Source organism: Alexandromys fortis, unplaced genomic scaffold, assembly GCF_014885135.2.
Source record: "Alexandromys fortis isolate MF-2015 unplaced genomic scaffold, M_Fortis_MF-2015_v1.1 scaffold_0, whole genome shotgun sequence".
NCBI classification, from domain to species: domain Eukaryota; kingdom Metazoa; phylum Chordata; class Mammalia; order Rodentia; family Cricetidae; genus Alexandromys; species Alexandromys fortis.
This window is the reverse complement of record NW_026067949.1, coordinates 24,438,550-24,449,959: the sequence shown is the minus strand read 5'-3', so window position 1 is coordinate 24,449,959 and position 11,410 is coordinate 24,438,550. Positions and strand designations below refer to the sequence as shown.

Below are 11,410 nucleotides of genomic sequence, written 5' to 3'. Positions count from 1 at the left end.
AGGCAGAGAAACAATCTCTCTCTCTCTCTCTCTCTCTCTCTCTCTCTCTCACACACACACACACACACACACACACACACGGCCGTGTGTTCCATGCACTACCTAGGTTGGTGTCGGTTGAGGTGTCATTTGGCTGACAAAAGCCAATTGTTCTGGATAAGAGGCTGACATCCAACTTGGACATGAGCCTTAACCACGCTGTCCCATTTCCATCCCATCATAGTCATCTGGTCACATCTTTTAAAAAGGAACCCACATCTTTTAAAATGGGACCCAAGGAGCTATTGTACCTGAGGGGTTTCTCCTTATCGGTAAATAAACATTCCACCTGTGAGCTGCAGAGCACTCAAACTGAAAGTCAGTGGCCACACTACGGCTCCCTTTCACAGGCAGGGACCTTCTTTCAGACAACATAATACTAATCGCCACTTCTCATCTTCAAGGCAATTTTTGAACATTAACTAATCAAGCTGTCCAGCATCTGTGTGAGGTGGATAAATAAGGATCATTATCTCCATCGGGCAGAGGGAAATATTGGAAGGAGGTGAGTGGCTGAGGCTCAGCTGAGGCCAGGACAGCGCTCCGGGAAAAGTCAGAAGAACCCACTGCAAGACTGGCTTAGCTTCATCATGTTAGGCTAGACAGCGGGGGCTGTACGTCAGGACGAGACTGCGGGTTCCAAATGGGACTTGTGCTGTGTTAAGGGGACAGCGGTGGGGAAAAGTTTTAAGAGATGGCTTAATCTTTAGGGACTGCTACAATTTGGGCATGACTGCTCCCTCCAAAATTCGTGTTGAAACTTGGGGTCATTGTGGCAGTGTTACAGGGTACGTTTAGAGACAATAAGCGGCCAGGATAGACTAATGACATCCTTAAAGGACTGACTCGGGTACCACGAGAGCAGGTCACTATACAATAAAGTCAGTCCTTGAGTTTTTTCTTCCACACACAGCCACATGCCCAGCGATGGGCACTCTCGCCAGAAGCTGAGTGGATGCTGGCTTTGTAGCTCCTGGGGCTCCAGAAACACGAGCCAAAATATATTTGTATTCTTTATAAACCACCCCGTCTCTGGTACTCTGTTGTGACAATAGACTATGAACTACCACAACGACCCTGAGGGCCTACCCAGAAACAAGATACAGAGTTTATTAACTCATTCACCTGTTCATTCCTTAACTCGGCCCCCAGATGAAAACATGTCCGTTAAACAATAGAATTTATCAACGTTTTGTGTTAGGTGGCTACCAAGAACGGTGTTGGCTTTGATAGACACAAAATAAAAAGGATAAAATTATGATTTCGATTTCCTCATCCACGGCACTGTTATCGAAAGTGCTCCTCACTTGTCAGACCATCGTAGCACACGCTTTTGATCCCGATACTCGGGAGGCAGAGGCAGGTGGGTCTCTGTGGATATGAGGCCAGCCTGGTCTACAGAGTGAGTTCCGGGACAGCCAGGGCTACACAGAAAAATCGTGTCTCAGGAAATGAAGAATACACGCTGCTCACTCGCAGACATCATGACTCCCATCACTGTGACCCTAGCTCCATCACTGCCTGCATGCCTGCCATCTCCAGCGACCCGTCCTTGTTCCCGGGTCCCTATCCTGCTCTGTCACCACAGTGCTTTTTCTCTACCTTGCAACTGTGACGCTGACTCGTTCCTGCTTAGAAGCCTTCCCCCGTGGTCCTAATATCCCAGGATTAAGGCCAAGCGAAGTTCTTCCTACTAAAGCTTTTCTGCCTAAAATCACCCTTAATTCTCACTTTCAGTTCCCTGGATCCAGTACTGGGCCTATGTTGCCTCTCTGATTTGCACATGGTTTTCTCTTCACCTCTGTGTCTGGAGAATTACCATCCTATCATCACTCATCCTTGGTTTCCTATTCCCTCTGGGCAGTCTTCGGTCACATTCTTAGACTGCATCTGCCCCTCCTCAATGTAACAACATCATCAAATGCCCACCCCTCCTGAAAGTACAGGTCCCCCTTGTTATCTGAGGACACCACTTACAGAGATTGGCTGTAATAACCTGATAGACAGACAGGCAGGCAGGCAGACAGACAGAGAGCTACATATTTACTTAGCCATCCCTATCCCAGGGAGAAGCCCTCACATTACACCCATGTGTTGGGTGTAAACATGGGCAAGAAGCAGCAGCGCCCCGCAGTCAGATGACAGACGTCCTCCAGAAGGGACCTTGTTCCCCCTTCCGTTGTTCTGTTCCATCCATCGTCACTCTCAGGTAGGCATCCCAGAATGTTAAGTGAAGATGTTTTCCAAAAGCACGCCAGAGAAATCAGGTGACTATGCCACCCCCGGGAGAGCCCGTACATAGAAAGCGATGACGTGCATTGAGAGAAATAAACACGAAATAGACACGGTTTAGCCAGGCACACCTTCTCCTGATCATTTTTTTTTTGGGGGGGGGAGCATGAGAAAATGCAGAAGAAAACTTAAAGTATTGCTCATTCTGGCAGGCTTCATTGAGTATGGTATGATAAATCTTTTCAGTCCAAAGACATACAGTATATAGGTGATCTACAGCCTCAGACAGAGTGAGGACACTGAAGGCCATGTTCTTTTTTAATGTGTGTGTATATGTGTGTGTGGTGTACATACCCATGTGTACATGTCCATATATATGAGTGTGGACATGTACGTGCTACTTGGCTGCAGTGTGTGCATGTATGCACGACATTGCTAGGTGTCCATTTTTCCTGGGGGGTACCAGTGGGCACTCCATCTCGTTCTGTTCTTGTGCACAGTCGGATATGTGGTGCTGCTGTCCTTATAATGGGACAGGAAGAAGGAGAAGACTTTTGGAAGGCTGCTTTGCAAACGAAGCACATTCCATAAGTACAGCTCTTGGCAGCTGAGTAACCACAGACCAAGAGCCATCCTCGGCCTTCTTGCCTTTGGATTTTCATCTGATGGAGCTTAAAGTGAAGTCAAGAATGTTCAGAAGGACAGCTCCCTCCTTCCAGCCTCAATAAAAATCAGTGTGGTCCTCTAAAACAGGCACCCTCTGTACCTCAAGAATTCCTTTCATATTATGATTTCCCAATGGGAGATCGTGTTCGTCCTCAGCTCAGGATCGTCTCTGTGGCCACACAGAACACAGAAGTTTGGAACTCTGTTAGTCATGCCTGAAATCAATAACCACAAAGCAATAAGCCATACAGTATAATTTGCCAGCTGTGACTTATGATCAGAAATGAGCAGGCTCCCTCAAGGGTTGCTTGGGGGAAGAAACATTCTACAGCTTTATTTACAGATAACCCTTACCACCCATTCTGAGCTAAGAATCCCGAGACTAGCTACTAGGAATCAAAACATGGTCAAATTGCTCCATCAATACACACGTTCGTTTATTCCAAGGTTATCATGGCTCCTTCTGGGCAAATGTTCATTGTCTGTATTGCAACCGTGCCATGTTGTTTGGGTAAAATGTGTGAAAAGAAGCGCCCTGTCATAACAGGGACGATAGCTTGTGTTTGCAGCCCTGGGAGGTGGCAGACCCACTCAGGGAAGAGGTGACTAGGACCTGCAACCAGCGTCTATATCTACTTATCTCGGTTAGAAAATGTATCATGCGCCCTTCCTTCTTCCTCGGCGCTACCTGCGAGGTGGCTGCCATCTCCTTTGCGGCATCATGGCTGCCCTCCGGCCTCTGGTGAAGCCCAAGATTGTCAAAAAGAGGACCAAGAAGTTCATCCGGCACCAGTCAGACCGATATGTCAAGATTAAGCGAAACTGGCGAAAACCCAGAGGTATTGATAACAGGGTGCGGAGAAGATTCAAGGGCCAGATCCTGATGCCCAACATTGGTTATGGGAGCAACAAGAAAACCAAGCACATGCTGCCTAGCGGCTTCCGGAAGTTTCTGGTCCACAACGTCAAGGAGCTGGAAGTGCTGCTGATGTGCAACAAGTCTTACTGTGCTGAGATTGCTCACAATGTTTCCTCCAAGAACCGAAAAGCCATCGTGGAAAGAGCAGCGCAGCTGGCCATCAGAGTCACCAATCCCAACGCCAGGCTGCGCAGCGAAGAGAATGAGTAGATGGCTTGCGTGCACGTTTTATTTGTTTAAATAAAACCACAAAAACTGAAAAAAAAAAAAAGAAAATGTATCATGCTTATTTAAAAACTTATTCTTTGAATTCAGAAAACACGGCTCCTCCAGGAATTGGTCACACAAACACTGGAAGGTGGAATATACCACTCCAAAATATGCCACTTAGACATAAGGATTATTTTAAGCCAAAGGAATTTACAAAACGGGTTCAAGCAGTGTGTTCTGTTTCTCCTCTCCGCCAGCCTAACAGCAAGAGTTAAGTCTCTCGTGTAGAAGATGTTCTCTTTATACCAAAGGAGAGTACCACTTACTTCATCGAGGGCAAGAAGCTGAGACACACACAGCACTCCGCACAAAGAGAGCTTGTTAAAATAACTTTTATCTTCCTTTAGCCACCTTAATAGCTTCCTTACTTTGCACAATGCCTCTCTTCTTTTTGCCTGATATAAAATGGCAGGTTTTATGACTTCGTTGGGTCTGCATTTCCTTAGAAGGTTCCCATGTCACGTAACACATTCAATAACTCCGTATGCTTCTTTCTTGTTAATTTCACTTACGTTGATTTAATTCTCTGGCTAGCCAAAACAAACAAAACCTTAAGTAGTAAAAGTTCTTCCTCCGTGAGCCTGGGAGACGTACCCAACAGTTAAGTGCCTGCCGCACAAGTGTGAGGACCTGATTCTGTCCCCAGCATCCACAGAAAAAGAGCGGAGTGCAGAGGCCTGTGCCAGCACTGGGGAGCCAGACACAGGCTTGCTAACCTGTGCGTCTAGCCAAATTGGCAAAGTTCAGGCTCAGAAAGAGACCTTGTCTTGTAAACTAAGGGGGGGGGGGGCGGGGAGTGATGAAGGAAGACGCTTGTGACCTATTTATTCATGACCACACACGTGTGCAAACACAAAAGGAAAAAAAAAACCTTTACCCCCCTTTAACACAGAAGTCACCAAATACACCTAAGGTCAAGCTGTAACCACAGCAACACATTATATATTAGAGCACTTGATATTTACATGTACATAATCAATAAATATTAGTTGCATAAATAAAATATGCTCCAAGGAAAGGAAATGAGTTCAAAATAAGTTTCTGCTACTTACAAAATGTGAGTTATTTCATCCCTCGGGCCTTAGTTTCCTTACTGGAAAAGTGGAGACAATAAAATCTTCTGTGTTAGGTGGTCTCCGGTGATTAAATACACAGGCTTAAGAAAGCATCTGATAGAGTGCCTGGCAGGTAGGAGGCCAGGGTGACAAGCAGGTTTTCACATGAGTAGGAGCTTGAACCTAAGTCCCAGACGGGCAGAGAAACCTGAGTCACTGAGTCTACTGCAAGAATGACTACCGTCCTTAGGAGCAATGAAGAGGGAGGTTCAAATCCCCCCTTGTTGCGGGAGGTCCTTCCGCCCCTCCAACCAATAGCTGCTGTGATACCCGCCCATTGGGGCGTGGTCTCTCTCCCTTTAAAAAAAGCAGCTATTTCCTCTGCTTGCTCTCTTCACTTCCTGCTCCTCCGGAGACTAGACTCCCTTCCTGGTTGTGCAGATGGCTGTTGTCTGGGACGGCTGTTGTCTGTAAGTTTTTTCCCCTTTAAATAAATAACACCCTATTAATCATAACTCCAAACTGGTGTGGCCTTGTTCGTGACTTACGCCTTCACCCCCTTCTCTGCAAGGCTCAAGGAGTTTAGTCTACAGAACAGTATGGAATTGACAGGTTAGTAAGCAAATACACACACATTCACCCACACATATAAACACAAGAATCAAACCCAAAGCTTGGACCTCCATGAAATGACCAAATAATTGGGGCCTGAATACTATCCTTGTGTGAAAGAGACATGTGGGAGAGACGGGGACAGTTTTTGAGAGCAGGTAATAATTTGGAAGAATAAATGGGTGGTATTTTTTTAAAAAATTTTCTAAAGATCCATGGGGCACAAACATCTTAGATGCACAGGAGAGCCGGCAACAGAGGCTTATTACTCCTTATCCTCCACACTTCAGGGCATGTTATTAATGTCTATGGCTAAAACTGACGCTAACCTTCAGTTTTCCATGATTAACTCTTTAATAAATATTATGCTGCTGCAGTGACCCCCCCCCCCAGAGTAGGCAAAGATGGTGTGGCCAGAAAGGGAGGTACCCTTCTCCCTCCCTCCCTTCCTCCCTCTCTGTCTCTCTTTTTCTCCCTCAACTTTCTTTTTATTTATTGTGTCTTCCACATTATGCATCTCAATTCTATACATTTCCCATCCTTCCTCTGCTTTTGTATCCTCATCCCCAAAATAAAATAAAATTTAGAAGAAAAAAAGGAAAGAAAACAAATATCTCATTGTAAATCTCGTCATGGAGGCTGTTGCTGACACAGTGAGTCACACAGTAAACCCTCTGTTCCATACATCTTTACTTACAAGTTTCATTACAAAGAGTCGTTGGTTTGGCTTGAGGCCTCTGGTTTCTGCTACTCTATCAGTACGGGGCCCTCACTGGGACTCTCCTTGGGTATCCTTATTGTTGTCCTGTGGAATGGAGTTCCAGCAGCTTATGGTCTGCAGGATGTGCCCCTTCACGGGCTCCAGCAGATCACAGATGGGGTAGATGTTGGGGTAGGCCACTTATAACCCTGGTTCTGGGCCAGGGTAGAGGCAGGATTGGTCAGCCCACCAACACTCCCCAGTCCTCACCACCAGGGTGATCTCTCCGGCATTGTCCCAGAATGTGACCCTTTGCAGTGATGAACAAGAGGAGGGGCCTATTCTCCTGCTTTCATGACCTCAGGGTCAGCTCACCCCCACCTACACCGCCAGGGCCAGCTCTACTGTGTTGCATAGGGAAAGTGTAGGGACCACTCTCCCGACTGCTGCAGCTAGTGAGGACAGTCCCAGCTCTCCCACTCTGATGACCTCAAAGCCCATCCTCCTACCAGCCACAGGGATGTGGAGGAAGGTCATCTCTCCTTCCATCCATGCCACCATATGACAGATGAGGAACAGGGCCAGATCTGCCACGTTCACATTCTGGGGCCCATTCGCCCAACCCCACGCCCCATCCCCCACTCCTGTCAATAGGGTCAGCTCTGCTGTGTTGCCCAGGTGAGGTACAGAGCCAGCTTTTCAGAGTGCTGCATGTGGTAAGGGGAGGGCAGTCACCTCCTTCATCCAACTCAGGTGGCAGAGGGGGGTCATCTTTCCCTCACCGCCACATGGTGACCTTCTCTAGTTGAGGACATTTCCAGTCTGATGCGGGACTATGTTTTGTTACCATGGGTTAATAAAGGAGCTGCTTTGGGCCTATGGCAGTGCAGGATATGTATGTGGCAAGTTTGTGTCAACAGTGTCTGTTGGCACGAACTTGAAGGTGGAGACATGGGACTAAGCCAATGACGTTATAACAGAGATAAAGACAAATATGTTTTCTGGACTGGGGTATAGCTCTGTGGTAGAGTACTTACCTGGCAGGTAAAGGATGCTAGTTTTTACCCCTGTACTACCAAAAATAAATTTAATTTAAATATATGCATTCAAAACTCCTCCAGCTACCCTGCTTCTTCCTGACATTTTGAATGGAAGCTATCAGCTTTATGTTAACACACAGAGTTATGACTCTTGGCACATGTGTTCAGGTCTAACGACAGCTCAGGCATTTCAAGGTTTCCATTGTGAAAGATGATTGCAAAGTAATGAGGCTGCTATTTATGTATGACTTAAGGAATCTGTTCTGTTGTCTTACAGCTGCACAGCGCAGTTTCCAAAGGTTTTCTCCTTCAAAACTTGAAGCAATGGCAAGAAATCAATATTCAATCAGTTTGTGCAGAATACGGTGAAGGTTTCAGATCGCTATGTCTACAATGCTTTGACGACAAGAAAAGTCAATAAGTCCCATTTATTCATTTGACAAACATGTGCTTTTACTGGGCTCTGAGCACTGAAATACAAAACAAAAGGTGGAACCCCTCTCCTCAAGACGCTGCAGCAACTGGTTGCTCAGGAGAGTGGGCAGCTAGTCTCCAAGTGCTGATGTCACAGTAGAGTGAGGCCATGGTGTCAGGGGAGAGTGAAGAATGGAACCTACCCAGATGTGGAGTGCCAAGAAAGGCTTTCAAGAGGAAGTGATGGATGAAGAGCCGTTTTAAGGATGAATTATTGACTAGATGGGAGAGAGAACGCCTGAAGGGAACATACGATGAAAGGCCAATACGCAACATGATGCTTTTTCTTCCCTGGGAAGAGCAATAGGAAAAGCTACAAAGAAAAATGAGGAAAAGACTGGAAAACTAAGAGGCTTCTGCTTTCGTGGGAGCCATTTTCCTAGCACTAATCTTCCTGTATCCATAGTATTGATTTACAAGGTGATTAAGCCCCTCCCAGGGCTGGGAAGGTAAGACACAGAAACCCACACACCGGAAGCAAAGGAGCAGCCAGGCCAGGTGGGTGTAGTCAACTCTATGGAGGCCTAAATGATCCAAATGAGTAAGATCTACTGTTTAGAGACACTGTCTATCCATTATGGGCCCTCCAGGTGTTCTGTGTTACCACCTGGTGAGACCCAAACAAATGTCTACCTACTTCAGAGAGGGAACTCGCAACAGACCACAGTAAGACCACCACTAAAGTCCAAATTGGCGAACCAATGAGTTCATTGAGTTAAGTTACAGGATCATGGGTTGGCGGTACTTAACGAGCAGGAATAACATAAAGGCAGGGTCACCAAAAGCCTGCCTCAGCCTGGGTGACCTCCCATGACAGCTGGAATCCTGAAGCCACTGCTACAAGCTGAAGAGTCTTCTAGGGAGCTTGCCTGGTCTGCCCCTCTACCAAGCACCTTCTTTTGCTCTTTGTCTCTTCAGCAGTCCTTACTGCTCATATAGCCATGGGAGGGAGGAACCCTCTGGTCCTCTTCCTCAGACTCCTGGGTGAGGCTCCCCTTAGAACTTTGGACTGAGTCTTCACAAGCTTCCATCCAGGATGAAATGTTTTAAGTCAGAGGAAATTGCTACGCAACACCAGGCCAGGTTTCCAACCCTTTGAAAGCAGAGGAGAGTGAACAGTGTTTCTATGGCACAGAACCCATAAGTGAGTCATAAGAAAAAAAGCAACTATGGGTCCTGATCAAGTTTTATAATGAATTTGTGAAGAAACTGTCCAGTGCATCCCACAGATAGCAAAGATTGTGCACAGTACAGCAAATATACTTCAATTACATTTATCTGTGTACATGCGTACTGAATTACCTTACAAAACATAGTTCCGCCACGCTTGTGGTGAAACCTTTAGTAAATGTTGGCTTTTTTTGGCATCTAAGATCTGATCATGTGCTGTAGAACTCTCCCCATTAAAGTGGAAGGAATCATGCAGTGTGAGTTGAGTGGGCGGCACCGAACTTCAAGCCTGGTCCAGATGCAGTAACTGAGATCGTCATGGAGGATCTTCAGATCTGTATGAGCCTGGAAAACAAGAGAAAAAAATCAAACATGTAGTTTGGAAGGAACCATAGGGAGAAAGTCAGCCACCGAGGAGGGCCCTGGGAAGGTAGAGTTCTGACGATTTTACATTCTCTTCCTCGGTGATCCAGGTTTGAGGGATGTGTGTAAGTATCCACCAGGAAGCCTGGAATAACTTCAGGGATCCTGCAAACTCAAGTGCTCAGTGAGGAAAAGAAGGGCAGGGCTTAGCTTCGGGAAACAAGCTCCTTCGGAGGTGTGCATAAACAAGGGGAGAAAAGATGGCTCGACCTCAGTACACAGAGAAGGGAGGACTTGGGATCCATCTACTGTGGTTGTACGCAGAAGCCGAGGTGAGTTTGTTGGGTTCCCAAGCAGAGTAGGGTATTGTTACAAAGCCCAGGCTACACATTCTGGAAGGAAAAGGACTGGAGTCAGAAAGTGTGCGGTGGTGCCCACTCCTTGTAGGGAAAGAACTAGCAAGCTTGGTATAATGGTTAAGGGCGTCACGTAGCTCCAGAGAGATGATCCGTGACAAGAAGAGCTTTCCTACGGCTTCACACGCTTGCACACATCTGCATCAAGAACATAGCTAATAAATAAACAAACAAACAAACAAATAAATAGATAAATAAATAAAATAAAGCCCGGCGGTGGTGGCGCACACCTTTAATGCCAGCACTCGGGAGGCAGAGGCAGGCGGATCTCTGTGAGTTCGAGGCCAGCCTTGTCTACAAAAGCTAGTTCCAGGACAGGAACCAAAAAAGCTATGGAGAAACCCTGTCTCGAAAATCAAAAAAAAAAAAAAAAAAAAACATAACTACGACTCTTGGCATCATGCATGCCTCCACCACCAATTGCCCATTTAAGCCCTGCTTTTTGTTTACGGNCTTGGCATCATGCATGCCTCCACCACCAATTGCCCATTTAAGCCCTGCTTTTTGTTTACGGATACGTAATACCAAAAATGACTTTAAGGGTACCAGTTGCTGCACAGACCAATGTCTACAGTGGGTGCCAGTGTAATTATGACAATATAAGATATTCTAAACTTAAAATCATAATCCAAAAATATACCAGTTTGCTACAATTGTCCCCTTAACTATTGTACACAACATGCACACAAATATCTGTGCAAGGTGATAGACAGCTTAACTATCTGTTTTTGATAACCAAATCAGTGACGTTCATCTGCCAAAACATCATGTTATACACAACAAATATATTTATTTGTGATTTATACTTGAAAAATAAAAAGATATAATCTGCAGTGATTTATTTTATCATTCTAATAATATTTGTTTTTAACTAAAATGCGTAATTTTATATACATGAGCTTTTTGAGACAATGTCTCACTGTGTAACCCTAGTGGACCTCAAACTCAGAGATCTGCCAGTTGGTGAGCTCTTCCCTGGGGAAGACTTCTCCTCCTGCTCCCAGCATCCCCTAGTTGTCTGTAGGTTTTTGTGTAGGGTTGAGGTCTCTCCTAGGCTCTCCACGTCCATTGCTGTCTTTGTTCAGTTCATGTGTAGGCAGTCATGTTTGTGAGCTGTTATGGATGCAGTTTAATTTCTTTGTTAAAATGACACCTTCAATATTGGTAAGCTCTGAGTCCCACAGGCTGGACCTGTCCTTAGCACCTTGGCATTGAGATGCTGACTCAGTACCCAGTTGGCTCCCTGACGTCTACAAACATCTAATGAATATTTATCCTAAGACAAGCACAGTGGGAAGGGTTTAGAAACCTCTGTTTGTTTTTCCAGGTTAGTCCTGAAAAGTAAATAAAAGTAGAACACTATCTGAATATTTTCCTGGTGCATCTGGACATAATCAACATAGAGAATTCAGTACTTCAGAATCAGATGCTTAAAACAAACAAACAAACACAAA

At 45.7% G+C, this 11,410-nt stretch overlaps 1 protein-coding gene across 1 annotated transcript; it reads left to right on the top strand.

The window, feature by feature from the left end:
* The first annotated feature begins 3,643 nt into the window (after positions 1-3,643).
* Positions 3,644-4,103, top strand: LOC126506424 (60S ribosomal protein L32). The gene has a single exon (XM_050149989.1). It carries the CDS (start codon positions 3,659-3,661, stop codon positions 4,064-4,066), a length of 408 nt encoding a protein of 135 aa, XP_050005946.1. The 5' UTR covers positions 3,644-3,658; the 3' UTR covers positions 4,067-4,103.
* Positions 4,104-11,410: the final 7,307 nt, after the last annotated feature.